Source organism: Cupressus sempervirens, chromosome 6 (assembly GCF_028749045.1).
Source record: "Cupressus sempervirens isolate cs-2001-9-10 chromosome 6, ASM2874904v1, whole genome shotgun sequence".
Classification (NCBI taxonomy): domain Eukaryota; kingdom Viridiplantae; phylum Streptophyta; class Pinopsida; order Cupressales; family Cupressaceae; genus Cupressus; species Cupressus sempervirens.
The window spans coordinates 496,508,964-496,525,878 of record NC_143123.1 but is presented as its reverse complement, the minus strand read 5'-3'; the positions used below and the strand labels follow the sequence as shown (position 1 = coordinate 496,525,878).

General features: G+C 34.3%; 2 protein-coding genes across 3 annotated transcripts in view; one reads left to right on the top strand and one right to left on the bottom strand.

The window, feature by feature from the left end:
• LCBK2 (Diacylglycerol kinase family protein) overlaps nt 1–3,265 on the top strand; it is a 218,410-nt gene extending 215,145 nt beyond the window's left edge. For both annotated transcript variants that reach the window (XM_089788686.1, XM_089788688.1), the window contains one exon: nt 2,537–3,265. In XM_089788686.1, coding sequence (XP_089644812.1) covers nt 2,537–2,681 — 145 coding nt within the window. In that variant the 3' untranslated portion in view covers nt 2,682–3,265. The remainder of the gene's footprint in view (nt 1–2,536) is intronic.
• A 6,362-nt stretch (nt 3,266–9,627) lies between these two features.
• On the bottom strand, nt 9,628–10,933 carry LOC149553197 (uncharacterized). Its single transcript, XM_089789555.1, has 2 exons — nt 10,316–10,933; nt 9,628–10,218 (listed from the first exon to the last, which is right to left on the bottom strand). The coding sequence occupies exons 1-2, from the start codon at nt 10,655–10,657 to the stop codon at nt 9,628–9,630; spliced, it is 933 nt and encodes a 310-aa protein (XP_089645681.1). The 5' UTR covers nt 10,658–10,933.
• Between the last annotated feature and the right edge of the window lie 5,982 nt (nt 10,934–16,915).

Below are 16,915 nucleotides of genomic sequence, written 5' to 3'. Positions count from 1 at the left end.
CAAGGTGGTAATTGAATTCATTGTTAGACAATTGAGCAAAACAAGCCTCTACTGAAGTTGATGAGACATTGGAGCTCTGAGTTAACACCATCAAGGTCATACATTACAATTGCTCATAACCCGATGAATGCTCAATGAATAAATGCCCCTCAAGTAGAATTGTACAATCTACAAAGGATTGTTTCTTCACAAGAAACCAAAGGGACAATCAAAGTCTAATCTTTGTTTCCTTTTCACAAAAATATCCACCATTAACACAGCTCAACCCAATATTTTCTACCTGCACGTCCTTTCACTGATGTGATTTCCTCACCCCCTTTTACTTTTATTATTACAGCCACACATCAGACATGGCACAATATTTCAAAGATTTCACTTCTGACTGTTTACCTTACAAAAGTCAATTTTTTCTTTCCATCTCCTTACATCATGTTGAATTCTATTGCATGGCCTAAATTGGCCACATTGTCATCCTTTCACACTGTCCTGATGTGTTCCCCTGTCATTCACATCCTATACTTAACACCAAATTTCCAAGATGACTAAGTTTCTCTCTCCACCTCCAATGCTTCCTTTCTTCCAATACTTCTGGACTCCCCTACTTCCTCGGGTAACCCTAGAATAGTCGTATGACTAATGAAAAGCTAAATTTCAGAGTAGATCGTTGTGATAATGGAAACATGAAAATAAATAACATTTCTTGAAATAAGAAAGGACTACAGACAATATTCGTACAGTTTTGCAGTCACCAGAGGTCCACAACTGGACAATTACAGCAAATATATAGAAGAATTATGAGTTGAACAGCAACAAAACAAATCACTCAGGGCTAGACCCCCACTTATCATTATGAGATTTGGATATCGACATACTGCTCTACAAGAGAAAATGTTGTGCAAATTAGCAAGCTAGCAGCTATTTCTTAGATCTAATATGGCATTCTAACAGCTGTAAATGTTCAAAATTCAAGTATACAGTGCGAAATACTTTTAAAATCCCTTGGACTAGATTCTTGAAGTTTTCCTGTTTACTATTATCAACATACTTGTCACAGTTCATTTGAATGAATTCCTGAGGGTGGTTATAGGCTGTCAAATTATTTACAGAGCTTAGTGACTTGAATTGCAGAAGGCACTTAAAGCACTACAGTTCTCAACCTTTTTAATTTTATGCAGAATTCTTGGCAGAAATTCTGTCTTCCTTTTCTAATGTAACCACAGGTTTTAGACATTGATTTATAGAAGTTAAAACATTTTTCTACGACTTATTTATGCACTAGTGTAGTTCTTAGTATTTTATTATTTTGAGTTAAATAGGTTGCAAGCATTTTACATGGCCAAGATAATTCGCCATCACATGCTTGACTATAGTTGAAAAAGACTAAAGTTATAAGTGGGCAAAATTCGGCAGGCCCAAATTTGACTTGGACCTGCTGACTCAGAAAAAAAATCATCAAAACCTGGCTAAATTTCTGACCATTTAAGTTTTTAACTTAAAGCACAAAAACCTAACTGATGTTTTATGCAAATAAGCACAATATCTAAATTATAGAAAGCGCTGCTTTACGTAAGTTTTCTATCCTATTGTTCATTTCTGACAGTGAAACATTGATTCCATACACAAGTCAGATCGTAGTAACAGATTTCTAGATCACTGAGAATTTCCCTCAAGCTCAAAAGCATGGTGGAGTTGTCACATTTGTGCACCAAATATATGGTGGAGTCACAATACTGCAGCAACACTTCTATTTGCACTCACAAGGGTTTTTTTAGTGGTAATAATGAGTGTTCTATAATTTATTTGTAGTCATGAGGGCATCTTACAGCCGTGGGGTAGCCATTTACATATGTGGTTGTGGTTTCGGGCAGACATATAATGAAACACTTTGACAACGGAACTAGTTGCAATTTGTGGATAAATGACTGGTGGACTTCAGATAGGACACATGGTTTGTCAATGAATTTTTTGGGAGATGATTTGTCTTGTGAAGACTCAAGCATTGAGTTTTTAGGTGATATTTTAAGTGATATTTTAATCTATATGCTTAACCATGTCTGTTGAACCACAAATGTGTTGAATTAAAACACTTCACTTTGAATTATGTACTTTACGTTACTGTTTATAGACAATAAATGCACAGCCATCTACAAATATTTTGAATTGTTGCATTATGACTATCTGAATTATAGGATTATCAACAGTAGGGTCTTTCACTGTTAATCAGTTGCGAAGTTGGTCTTTGTTTTGAAGAGGGATCAAGTCAACAGGATATGTTATAGGCTGTAGTGGATTCGATGCTCTCAGTGACTAGAGTTCTTTTTGTACTTGCATTTATCATTGGAGGAAACAATTAAATAATTTCAAAGAAGCTTTAAAAATATTGTACTTGGCATTTTTTTAAAGTTTGTAATCCACACTTGATTTTTTTTGGCATGGTATTTTGTCATCTGGTGCTTCAAATTTTATTTATATATATATATGAGTTTGAATAAAGTTTAGCTTGATTTTGACCTATATCCGAATTTTCATTATGTAGTGTTAGTTACATTGAAGTGGAAGAGCTAAGCAAGCATGCAAATAATACAAAAGATAACATCTACGTTCAAGCTGATGGTGAACACCAGGGATTCCTCCCAAGAAAATTTTCCATTTTACCTGGTGCCATTGACTTTTTGATGTGAATTTGTTAAGCCAGATGAATGTTGTGCTTTTTATGCCTTGCTTCTACAATTTTCAGCTTCACAGCTGCTTCAAGCTAGCCATCCAAATGAGTCACAATGCCAAATATAAACATATAATAATTCTAGCATCCTCTTCAACAAGTAAGAGATATTGCCACGAGTGCTTGCAGAGGTTTGATGATGATTTTCTTACAGATGTTAACAGGGCTAAATCAATACCGTGCCATTGGTGTATGTTCTTTATGCCAGGTTGCAGTGTTAAACTTTACTAGAAAGAAATTGGAGCTGGCTCTAGTATAAATTTTGTAATCCATCAAATCTGTGTTAAAAGTTCCTTTGGTTTACAGAAGAATTAAGTAAAAAAAAATTGGACACCTCCACTTGATGGTGTATTGTATTGGATTTCTGCCACAAATGCTTTGACAGGTTTGCTATGTAATCAAGCTCAATTTTGTAGATTCTCTCTTTTGAGTGAAGAAAATATCCTCTTGGTTTTATACAACTTCTAGGGAAGCTCATCTTATGCAAGGCCCTTTGAAAACGTTTGAGAAGAAATAGAGAAATTGAATGCCCTCTAAGCCAAATTGTCTTCAGAACTTCAATTGTTGAAAAGATTGTTTCGATGGGTGTGTAGTTCTATGATAAATTTTCTAAGCTAGGTTTTACTATCTATATTTAAGATCAGACATTGTAGGTACTTAAAAATGTTTGGAGCAGAAGAAAAAAGTTAACTAGAAAGAAACTGAAGGCAACTCTAGTATACATTTTGTAATCCATGAAATCTGCATTAGAAGTTTCTTTTGTTCTCAGACAAACTACAGTAAAAGAACTGCAGACCTGTACTTTACAGTGTATTGCATTGGATTTCTGGCACAAATGCATTGTCAGATTTCCTTGATAGTACGTAATCAAGCTCAATTTTGTGGAATGTCTGTTTTGAGTGAAGAAAATGTCCTCTTGATTCTATATACCTTTAATTGAAGTCTATTTTATGAAAGTACTTTTCAAAGCAGTCGAGAAGAAATAGAGAAATTGAATGTCCTGTGGGCCAAATGGATCTTCAGGACGTCATTTGTTGAAAAGATTGTTCTGATGGGTGTGGTAGTTTTATAATTAATTTCTAAGCTTTGTTCCACTCTTGATTAGAGCTAATATATTTTATTATTTACTAAATTACACATATCATGTGAAATACAAAATGAACAACTGGGCGTACACTGCCGCTTATTATACCAAGTAGTCTATGAATAATTAGTTGAGAAATATTATTGCTCTTTATGATTTGTAATGGATGACTGAAAATTGATTCATAATTTTGACTGCATTCCCTTGATTAATTACTTTTTCATTTTGAAGAGGCAGGCTTGCTTTAAGATAAACATAAATGTCCCGTGGGCCAAATGGATCTTCAGGACGTCGTTTGTTGTGATGGGTGTGTAGTTTTGAGATTAATTTTCTAAGCTTTGTTCCAGTCTTGATTTAAGACTATAGCTAATATAATTAATTATATTACATGGATCATGTGAAATACAGAATGAACTACTAGTTGTACACTGCCGCTTATCATACCAAGTAGTCTGAAGAATTATTTGAGAATTTTGACTAGCTAGGTCTACACTAATGAAGCATTATGTTTTATCTTAAAGCATTATGTCCCAACTTGATGCTAGCTAGGTCTACACTTGTATTTTTCATTAATTTTATGTGCATGGACCTTAACATGACATGATAATCTGTAGAAAAAGATAAAGAGAAAAAGACACTCTAGCTAAAATAGACTTTGAATTTGCTTTTTGAACTGCTCCTTCAAGAAAATAACCTATACAAATACAATCCTTTGTCACTTTGGTGGAACACCATGTAGTTAGCTCCTAGAAAAGTCGAAAAACGAGAAATCACATTTAGAAACCCTATAAATTAGGTACTAATAGTAAAAACAAGCAAACTCTTCGACGGAGCCCAAAATTGTCGGAAGTTTATATAGGATTGAACAGAGCTGTGGAGTGAACAAAACTTGCAGACCTATCCATTGACTTTTAAAACTGTGGACTAGAACTAGGTCAAAATTGTAACAACCTTTCTATGTTGAAAGTTGAGAAGATGGAGATCTGGGTTTTTGTTATCCATTGCTCGCATACTTTGATTTGAATCTTTCAACAATCCCTATAATGCCAAAGGAATTCGACATGTCAAGTGCCTTAACTCATTCTCTACTTTCCTTCAAAATTCTCTACGTACCTCCCAAATGCTTCGTTGCCATTAAATGCTCTTCTCACGTCATCCTCAATAGATATAGACACTAATGAGGTGTGTAATTGTAGCACACCATTGGGACTGGGCATAAATCCTTTTGCACTCATCCCTCAGATCTCCAGACTTGCTCTACTAAAATATTTGTCGGACTTTAATTTTGTTGGTCACACTTTCTATGATATTCTAGATTTCTATGAAAATTTCCAGCCTCCTTTTACTCTTGGTGCCAATCTTCAAAATCCATTCATCGAACTTGTCAATTTTGACTCCATAAAAAAATGTTAGCAACAATTAATAACTTTGCTTCTTTATTTTTCATAGTACCGACCTCAAAGCTTGCCAATCATCCAATCATCAGTTTGATCCACTATCTTGTTGGGTCCTTTGGCCATGCTTGCTAATTTGGCTCCATTATGAAAAATAGAATGTAATAACCTCATGATCTCTTCTATAGACTCACCACCTAGCTCTACAAAACTATGCTTCCATATATAGCATGCATCTAAGAAACAATCATTATGAATTGAGGTTGGGGCTCTCTTTTTGAGTGCAATTTGCAATGCAACCTCAGGATTAGTAGGGTCGATGGGACCATCTATCTTATTTACAAATTCTTTCAATTCCCTCCTTTATTTTCTTAAGGGTTGTATTTTCGCCTCATTTTTATCAAATTCTTGAAACAAATGCCTTATACCAAGCATAGTCAATGCTTTTCCACCCTCTCTGGTGGGCATATTGAGGTGAATTTCCTCAATTTTGTGATCTTCTAGGGTCAAGTTGGATGCATCTCCTTGTTTGGGAGGAACAACTATCTATGCTTTCCAATTGTCCTATCAATCTCTAGTCACAAATACCATCTACTGAAGTTCCATTGCGGTGATTAGCACTTGGAATGTCTCTTGGACAATAATTGCATCAACATCCTCAATTGTGGTATAGTTTCTTTTCCTTGGTTGAATTGCCTTGGATAACCACAAAGATTGTAGGTATTTCAACGAAGTGAGAGAGGTTGTTGTAGCTTCCTTTCCTCTCCCAATAATTTGTTTAGTAGTCACCTCAACTTCTTGTTATTCTGTCATAAACATTGATACATCTTTTGTCTACTTGGGTGAAGAAGGTGGTAATGACACATTAGGAATCTAAAACTCAAGTGGAATTTGTGTTGTTGGTTCAGTACTTGCCTCCCCTTTGTCCACTGTTTGATCTTGTTCACCCATAGGAGGTTGAGGCAGACTTATCTCTACATGCTCTATAAGAGGAGTTAATGGAATATTTGGCTTGTTGGGGGGTGGCAGAGGTACTTCCATTTGTTGTTCGGGAGGAGGCTACAATTTCTCTACAGTAGATAGAATATTATGAGAATTGTTAGAAATGGAAAAAGAAATCTGTAAATAAGCAATACCAGGAAAGAATCTAAGTGAGTAAATGCATGAAAAGATATTACCATAAAATAGGAGAGAGAAAGCTTCAAGCTCCAACACCATGAGACAAGATATTTGGAAAGGGGAAAGCAAAGAAAACCCCTTGTGACATTATGAATGAGGCATGAAAAGCCTAAGAAGGAAGAGAGAGAGAGATAGAGAGCAATGCTCATACAATATTTGAGAAGAGGAAGAAACCTCATTGTTGAATGAGAGAAGAGGGTCATCTCTTAAATAGAGATGAGAGAGAGGAGTTAGAATGTAACTCCCATGTCTATGAATGCCACCATTCATATGTGTGTGAGGCCAAGTGTGAGATTCCTCTTAAGGAGGAATAATCTAAAATTAGAAATTACAATACATATTTATCCTCACATATTCCACTAGATGACAAAATAAGATGTAGTGGAAAAAGGACAAAAAAGAAATATATTAGGATACCTTGGCTTATATCCTAATATATTATAATAATAAATAAAGGAGTTCTAACCTTGGTTTATAAATACACCAAGGAAAGATTACAACTTCTAACAAGAATCATCACCCTTAGGCTCCTCTGTGAACTATTTTACCCTTATTTCTCCTTCCTCAACAACATCGAGTCTTCTTTGTCTTGCCAATGGGGTCTCCCTAAGGACACTACTATCTACTTCTGCGTGCTTCTTAGTCATGAAATTGAAATCCTCTATATTGAATACGTTTGAAAATTCACTCATTCAAAGTTTTACCATCTTCATGGCTCGTTAACTCTTCTATATGTGTAGGCTTCTCTAGGGTAGTGGGAGGAGTTTGGATTTGGCTCTTTCTTATTCTGTCCTTGTTGGTAGCTATACTTGTCTGAGTTATTTTTATCAGAGGCACATTGTCCTCAGGATCCTCTTCTTCTTCTCTAACATTAATAATTATTGTAGAAGATGGAATGAAACTCCCTTTCTTCCTTCTATATACTCTCCCCCTAAGGGCCCGTTTGGTTGCTGGAATATGATTCGAGAATTGGCATTCTGAAACCTTGATTTGGGATTCTGGAACTTGAAATCCAGATTACTATTTTGAGGATTTGATTTGGGACCGTTTGGTTCACCAAGAATTCATTATGAGAATACACATTTTCACCGTTTGGTTGCACATTTCTGGAATTGGAATACCGACTAGAATAAGCAATTTTTTTTAATTTTTAAATTTCAATATAAATGAAATATGTTTTTTATCCATCACTTTAGCATGATTTAAAATGTGATAAAAATGTATCTTGCACTTGACATGATTTTAGAGTCATTTTATTTATTGTCGCTAAAACAATGCTACACATGGAAAATATGTACTCCAAAAACTTCATTAATTTATAAATTGTTGTGACATTTACTTAAAACTTGTCAAATCTCTGTATACAAAATTATGATATCGAGGTAAATCATAAAACATGTAGTAAACTTTTGTCTTTATTGAGCTCATTGTTGCATAAGGTTCAGATATACAATGCAGAATAGGATGCCAATAATTACACAGAGAAGGCAGCATACAAGGCAACGCAAAAAGACTATTTCAGCCTCTTGCGCCTTATACATTTTACACTCATGTTGTGCCTTACACATTTGACACTCATGTCCTTCATATTTTTTAGCTTTCATCATTGAACCAATGTCAGCCCTGACCACCTCTCGTGTCTTACACATTTTCCACTCATCTCCTTCATTATGTGCAGTTGTAGAGAAAACATCAACCCACATGAAATATCCACAGCCATCATTCCCCTACAATACAAAATATACATTAGTAAAGAGATTATATGTCATTAATACAAAACATTCAATATAAAGCATGTCATTAATAACCTTTTTCCCCTCGGGACAACACCAAAACTGGCGCCCAGGATTTTTCTTCGTGCGTGACACTTTTAAATGGCACAACCCAGCACCACATGGGCAATTATGAATTGCCACATCTGTCAAAGCCATGAATCCTATATCAAAAAACAATGTAAAGTGAAAACTTATCAGAATGACATGCAAGAATATTTGTGTCATCTTATCAACTATCTACAACACAATAGTAAATACATGCAAACAACAAAAAACAATGACAAGCATAAGCAAAAAGTGTATCAAGTGCACTGGACAAAGAACAAAGCATAAAACATATCAAATGTCATAGTATAGAAAACCAAATAGGTTTTAAACAAAACTAGACAAAAGCTCCAAGAAAACATTGTCATGATTGCCCTCCATTGTAATCAAATCATTGATGCTAACATAAATGTTCCTCAAAAACTGTTTTGAACCTGTAGTTAGTAAAAAATCTGAAATTTCAAGTTTTGGATTTAAAAATAATTTGTATGCATATGCAATTGGCTATTGTATGAAACTTTAACTGCATAAGGTTTTCAAAAAGACCTGCTATAGCAATCTAAGGTATAACACTATGCACCAATTCAAAATTATTGTAGCAAGTCTTATTGTTGTGTATTGAAATGAAAAAGATTGATGTATCCACACTTTCAAAGCAGAATTAAAAAGGACATATAACAACAAAGAGTACAACTTTTAATATACTCTACCAAGATCCCTTTTTACAATAATCAAAGCCTTGCAAATTTATTCAGCAACATAACCAACATAATCAAATGGTCTATTTTGGTTATAAGATTAAATGCGGCAAGAAATAACAATTGGTTTGGTATTTCTTTAAAATATTCCTCAAAAATGAAACAATAATAAGGCTCAACCATTTGTTGGTGAGCCTCTTTTCCTCCTTGCTCAATTTATTAGGCTTGAAGTTTGTTAGCCTACTCATTCTATTTACTCCCCTCAATCTAATCACATTCTTCTCACTACTCCTATATTACTGGCAGCATTGCATTACAATGCACTCCAAAAGTACAAAAAATTACTGTCTGGTTGCTTCTCATTGGACAGCTTTTCTGTTCACAAAGCACCCTCATCTAGACTGTAGGCTTTCGCATGCCCTCATCTGTACAACCAGCTTCTTATAAAATGCAATTCAGAATTGTAGAAACAAATAAACATCAACCACACAAAAAATAATTGTATGATTTTATACAGCCAGTCACACAAAACAAATTTATATAGATATGTAGGAGATTATAAAAAACAACCACTATATAAATTTCAGATTGATATTAGTGACTATATATTACTGCAATATTCATCTGAAAATCCTTTCCCATATCCACCAAATGGGATGTGGTCAACCAAAATTAAACATGTAATAGTTATAAAATCGATCTTAAAAGTATGTGAACAACAATAAAGTTACTAAAGCCCTAGAAACTTTATCCGAACATATTCTGCTCTCTCCTCTTCATTCATTATCAAGAACCCTTTGGCTCTATCAAGATCAGATACAAAGGTGTCAAATGCCCCAATCAAAGCACTAATATTAAGTTCACCAGTGGCTTTTAGTGCAGTATAGACCTCTTGTAGATCTTTTAGCTTACGTTCTTCACCCAATTCAATAGTTTGAGGCTTAAGAAGGGTATCATTTAGCCTATCAATTGAATGAGACATCCCGTCCATAGAACTAGCCATACTAGCCTTCTTCCTCTTTTGCCTCTTATTTGATGATGCTGAACGACCATGTTTTCCACTTGCTGCACTGCACTGATTGGACGTGGGAATACTCATATCTTCATCATCTAAATCAATAGCAGCCCAAATTGGTGTATGAATGTCTTCATAGTCATCATCAATATCTGCAGTCACATCCATATTATGCCCTTCTTCTGTGTCTTGTGCTGTTGTAGATGTGACACCATCTGCCATGTCATTTCCCACAATCAAAGCCAAGTCATTATAGTATTGAAATGACTGTCTTTTAAACACTTTGGCATTTTTGAATTCTCTCCTCTGCATGTTGACATAAAAATTGGATTACTCATTTGACTATCGTTGCTGACTTAATAACTTGTTAAATAAATACTAAACATTTGAATTGCCATGTTACCTTCAATAGCTCATCCCAAACAGTATCATCAGCATCCATTGATTGCGTTGATTCATTCCACGCAAAGCCACTAGTATTCTTTAGCTCTTTCATTATTCTATATCCCTGTTTCCAAGTTTTCAGTTTGTTCTTGAAATTATCCTTAGTCAAGGTCATGTTCATCTCTAAATTGAACTTCCGTTCAATGGCTGTCCAGGCCTCTTTTTTGAACCCTCCCTCACCTTTTCTGCCTAGAGTAACTTGTTCATGCAGCAAGTCTAAAAACTTTCTCTCCATGCATGGCTTCCAAAATACCTTCTTGGAAGAAGGTGTATCAACAACTTGAACATCAGCAGTGTCCATGGTCAAGAGCGTTGTGTATGACAAGGATCTGTTTAAACAAAAATAGGCACTTCAATCTACAATTGTAAAAGAATTGAAATATTAGTAGAAAGTAACAGGAGGATACTTGCAAATTAGGCTCTGGTCATTCTGTCTAAGGTGCAAGAAAATCTAGTTTCAGCTGAATCAGAGCTTGAAAAGGATGCTGAGAACAGAAAAATAATTTCAAATCAATCACGAACCAGAGAGGCTAATGCCCATCAAAGTAATATTGAGGTTAAAGTTCATGGGGCCCGTTGGTGGCGTTGGCAAGAATGAATTAGGTTGGCTATTGAAGCATTGACTAAGATATGTAATGGAGAAATCTTCAAAAATGATGATAATATAGATCAATGTTAAAATTAACTCTTGATCTAAAGTGATGAACTTAGATCCTTCAATTATAGTGGAAAAGACCTCATGTAGTAATATTCACGTCCTGCACACAACCATGCCTACCATAGGAACAGTTGACAAAATTAATATATAAATAAAATTTAACTCTTATATGATAAATCTAGCCTATAAGCAGCCAAATTCACTTGACAGAGTATTGTGGCAAATCCCCAAAATGCATACAGATACCAATCTTGCAGAACGCTTTGTGTCCAAGCCAAACAACAGTACAGAAATCAACAGAAAAATTACGTTAGGAAATTACAACCCAGGCAAAAAGAAAACTACCAACACATGCAACATGTTTAAAAAGATCTCAATCTGTTTTACGCATAGAATGTAAAGAGAAATGGATAAAGACAAAAAGCAATTAGCAGACCCACCAATGTTGGGCTGCCATTACCAAAGTTCATAGCAAGACATGCTTAAATAAGAATTGAACTAGCTCTAATCGGGAAACAAAAAGAATGGGTGACAGATTTGAAAGCTTCCCTACAGTAAAATGATGTCCCATAGTCTAAAACTTTGAAAAAATCTAAATCAAATATTAACAAGTCAGAATTAATATGAAAGAGCTTCTATAGGACTTGAGTTACAATGAGTCAACCAGCACTAAAATCAGCATATACTTTACAAGGTTCCACTTGACATGTATAGTCTTATTGGAGGTTACAATTTTACCCAGATCATTTAACTGTATCATTTTTTTTTCTGATATCTGCAACAACATTTTAATAATTGTGCCTTCTTTTGTCTTCAAATCTGCATTGAGAAATCGAAAGCTCTTTGCAGGAAGCAACAAACCAATCAAGCCATACACAATTAATTTTCTGCAGTAATTAGTTATAGTTTCAACAAGATATCTATATTATATATAGAAAAAGAAATCAAAATAAGAAAATCTTAAAAGTTGATTAGCCGTATAAAATTATAATACAAATTAATCTAAAAATTATGAAGGTTCACTATATATTTGGCCTTTTACTAGATCAAACAGAACATCTAGCAATCTCATCTCAAAATGTAGAAAATTATTTCTATGATGCAATATGCTGATGCTCACCCTAAAAGCCCTTGCTCAAACCTCACAGTTGTCTTGGGGATAAATCAACCTTATCAAATCTCATCTTACTAATCCTCTCAATTGGGAAACTTAAAATGACATTATCAGTTGCATAGAAGATATCAGTATTCCTGGTCTTAATTTTCAAACAATTGATTCAGCAGGGCATGTATTTGATCTTGATCTTCAAATCAATTATTACTTACACTCTCATTACTGCAGCAGGTCTGACAACAACTGCAACCATAGAAATCAGCTCTTAATATGATGATGCTCAAGATTGTGGCATTTACAAAAGGAAGAAAGAGTTCCTCAAATATGAAAATAGATTTTTTTACCAAAAGTCCCGAACAGTCATAGAAAGAGAGAAAAATACTCACATTAAGCATGCATTGTTCTGTTCTTGTAGCTGATATTCCATTTCTGTTGGGGTGTTAATATATTTTGGTTATTATGCTGGTGAAAAGGAATTTTGCTGCTCAAGACTAGATAAGCTGTTTGATTCATTTTGGTGCTGCTCCATTGCTATAGTTAATAACAGGTTTTTAAGAATAATTTTTGAAGTTAGGTTTATAGTTAATATGTTGAAGTGACAAAATCAGAATTACCTGATGTATTTGAACCTATGATATCTAATACAAAAAAAAACTATTTAAAAAGTAAGCAAAATTTAACCAAAAGATTAACTGAAGAGGTACAATTTATTTTTGAATAGATAAACATTTTCCAGCAAATGAGAATTTGAACCAAACATTACTGTTGGCAAGGAAGATTTCATATTATGTAAAACAAATTTGTTTGTCTCTTAAATAAATGTAGACAAATATGGCATGAAATAACATTTGACAAAAGCAATGTTTTCCATATGGCATTAACTACAAAACATTTGAATCATCTTTCCATATCATTGGCCATAATTTGTAACATCATATTGCCAAATAACAACTAAGATCGAGTTCTATAATCATCCCACATCCTTTTGGCTATATCATCTCTAAATTTTGCCCAGTCATCTTTATCACGTTGAGTCATCCCATATGTCTCGAGTATTGGTACATCTATCCCCTCACGATCATCTTCCTCTTCTACATCAACTTCAGGTGGAATGCCGTCTTCTATGGTAATGAAGTTGTGTAGTATGCAACATGCCAACACAATCTTTATTTGGGTCATGATTTGATATGATGTCGCATGTCTCAGGATAGGAAAGCGCTGCTTCAAAATGCCAAAGGTACGTTCAATTGCATTCCTCAAGGATGAGTGGCGGTGGTTAAACAACTCTTGTGGGTTGTTTATTGGGTTTGCCCTTGAGAACTCTTTTAGGTGGTAACGTGTGCAATGATAAGGCGCAAGAAATCCAGGTACATTGGGATATCCAGCATCCACTAAATAATATTTTCCTACATAAGAATAAAAGTTTATTAATATAACTTTTTAAGAAAGTCACATGTATTAGTATATAAACATACTAGACATACCAGGGGGAACTACCAATTGATCGGATCTTGACAGGGCCGAAGATAGAACACGACTATCTGCAGCGGACCCTTCCCATCCAGCAAGGACATAATGAAACTTATAATCAAATGAAGCCACACCCATAACATTTTGAGATAAATTGCCTTTTCTATCACGATATGGAGCTTGCATGTCGACATCAACTGTGACTGGAATATGAGTTCCATCAATTGCTCCCACACAATCCTACATTGGGAAAATTTATAATCAAAGGGATGGAATAAACTAACTAAAGTCAAGGAAAAAAAATTGTACCAAAGGGGTATGTACCTTGAAGTACGGATCAAAACGGTCCTTCCCACTAATTTCTGGAGGAGTGTTTGGACCAGGTGGCAAAAAATATTTTCCATGAAGTGCCAAGATTGCTGTCAAAACTTTGTGAAAATATCAGCTAATTGTCTCCCCTGAGTGACCGAAGTTATGAGCAATCTTACGATTCCTCAAATTGTGGCCAAGAGTATGGAGAAACATCACCAATTGTTCTTCTAGCGATAAGTGCATCGTATTTTTGATGCTTCCTTCTTGCCTAAGAATATCAGCTAGATGAAAGAAGGCTTGTTTACTCATTCGAATTTGATCATGACAATCAGTCTCATTCGAATAGATAATACGTTTATAAAATGGAATCTCGCCTCTTTTGCGCTTACATATTGCTCTTCTACTTTCTTGTGCGGTCGCTGCAATAGATGCAGCAAAGGCTGCAAGACCAACTACAAGAGCACAAATGACTCTTCTCTTCCTAGCAATGTGCCCTAGAATGTTTTTATCTTTCATTAGATCCATCAGTAACCTAAAACCAATGTAAAGACATGTTTCATTAGATCCATGGATTTGGAAAAATATGATGATAAACAAGTTTCTGAATATGTCTATTCATTAGAAGAAACATAAGCAGATCTAAAAAGATGATAAAGACCTATACAATGAATAAGAGCAGACAACAAAAATTAGAAATAGTGACAAAGGCAAGAAGCAATTAAGATATTAACCAAATCAGATCTACCCATCAAAAGTAAGAGACATCTAGGTTCACAAATATGTAATCACAACATTTAGCATTTACCAGAGTATCATTGAACTGACAGATAAGGTTGCTGACCTGCATAACCCAAAGGATAACATTGAATAATTATCCAAGAAGCTGGGACCCTATAACTGGTTGATAATTTGGAAACTTCCCATTTCAATTCCCCCATCATCTTTACAATGAGTTATATCTAAGGTTTTAACAAAAAGAAAGCCTTTAAATGCTCAAACATTGAGGAATTGTGGTCTGGTCTGGTAAGAAATCTACCTTATGAACGTCTAACAGAGCCAAATGAACATAATGTTTGAATAGTTTAATGCAAGTTTTGGAACTTGCACAAAACAAACCCATGAGTTTACTTTATGATAATTAAACTTGCATACAAATGTAAAAGATTCAAAATAGCAATATAGAAGAACAAATCATACTATTATCCAGCATCATATTATTCAAGATCATGTATAATTGCAATCAAATTGTAATAAGTATAGCTCTATAGGAAATGTGGTTGGAGAGAAATTTACCAGACCATGTTGCAAACAACATTTGAAGGTCACAGATTGCAATTAGAAGTTTGGACTGGGTAAGAGCATCATTCACTGCTGTAGGAGTATTACAGCAATCAGAATCTAACTGAAGTGATCTTCTATCTATTTAAGAATGTAAAAAACAAAATTTTTTTTCATATTTGAAAATAATCTTGGGATTTACTTGGCCACTTGTATTATCTTGCTTGATGAAAATAATGAAATTTGCACTACAACTGAGTACCTTACTTGGGCCTCATGGGATTTGTTTATCATTAGGTATATAAGTTGGTTTATCTTTTCTAAATTTGAAATTAATTTATGTTAGAATTGAAATTTTGACTATTTAACACTCTAATAATATGTTAATACATAATATTTAAATTGTTTAATGATTCCACTCACTAAATAGTTACAAAAAGCAATGGAAGTCAGAATAAGATCTATATATCACAACTTTTGAAAGATTAGAAATAAAGTAGCTTAATTGCTAAGTTTTCATATTGCCTATCCACAATGGTGAATGAATGGGTTTGTAACATGTGTGAGTCGCTCGACTTAATTCTTAGTATGTCCAAGTTAGCAACAACCCTGAAATACGTTCAAAGGAGAATAATGAACACGGTTTAAAAATCCAGTCATTTCCAGAAGTAAACATGAATTTCCAGTCAGACTTAAAACTTTAATTTTTAATCTCCCTGGAGGGGCCTAATGTATAACTGCTCGATTATAACTTTTTATGTAGAAAATCAACTATGGATGTTGGAAAGATCCGTATGATTTGTGACAGTACTTGAGAATTTCTGATTAAGCTGTGTAATTTGAAACACGTTTCAAATGAAGTGGAATTTTTTTTACACTATGTAGTTGCTATCACTGCTTTTGATATATAACTAACAAAATCTGTTATTATAGCTAAATATAAGAATATTCTCACCTTATCTCTTCAACTGAAATTTTAACTTTGCACTATGTAGTTGCTCCTGTCTTAATCACTGTTTCTGAAACAGGATTGTTGGAAATTAGTCATTATAATGCTGAACGGGGTGATGGTTTGCAGTTTTCTTATGGTTTGTTGTTTGATATATAACTAACAAAATCGGTTATTATAGCTAAATATAAGAATATTCTCACTTTATCTCTTCAACTAAAATTTTAACTTTGCACTATGTAGTTGCTCCTGTCTTAATCACTGTTTCTGAAACAGGATTGCTGGAAATTAGTCATTATAATGCTGAATGGGGTGATGGTTTGCTATTTTCTTATGGTTTGCTATTTGATATATAACTAACAAAATTGGTTATTATAGCTAAATATAAGAATATTCTCACCTTATCTCTTCAACTGAAATTTTAACTTTGCACTATGTAGTTGCTCCTGTCTTAATCACTGTTTCTGAAACAGGACTACTGGAAATTAGTCATTATAATGCTGAACGGGGTGATGGTTTGCTATTTTCTTATTTCTTTTTTGGAGCTATCAAGTTCCTGTTGCATTGATGTTTATTAGACTACTTAGCATTAGGGTTTTCATATGTTACGTTAAGCTTGATGCAGTCTTCATCGCCATTTGAATGTGTCCTGTATGCTTGGTCGTATGTTTGATTGTAGTAAATTCCACTAAATCAGCTGTGTTTGCAAAGAAATGTGTTAAATTGGCAATTATTGGAGATATCATTTTCACTTTGTTAATGAAATTTCAAGCATCGA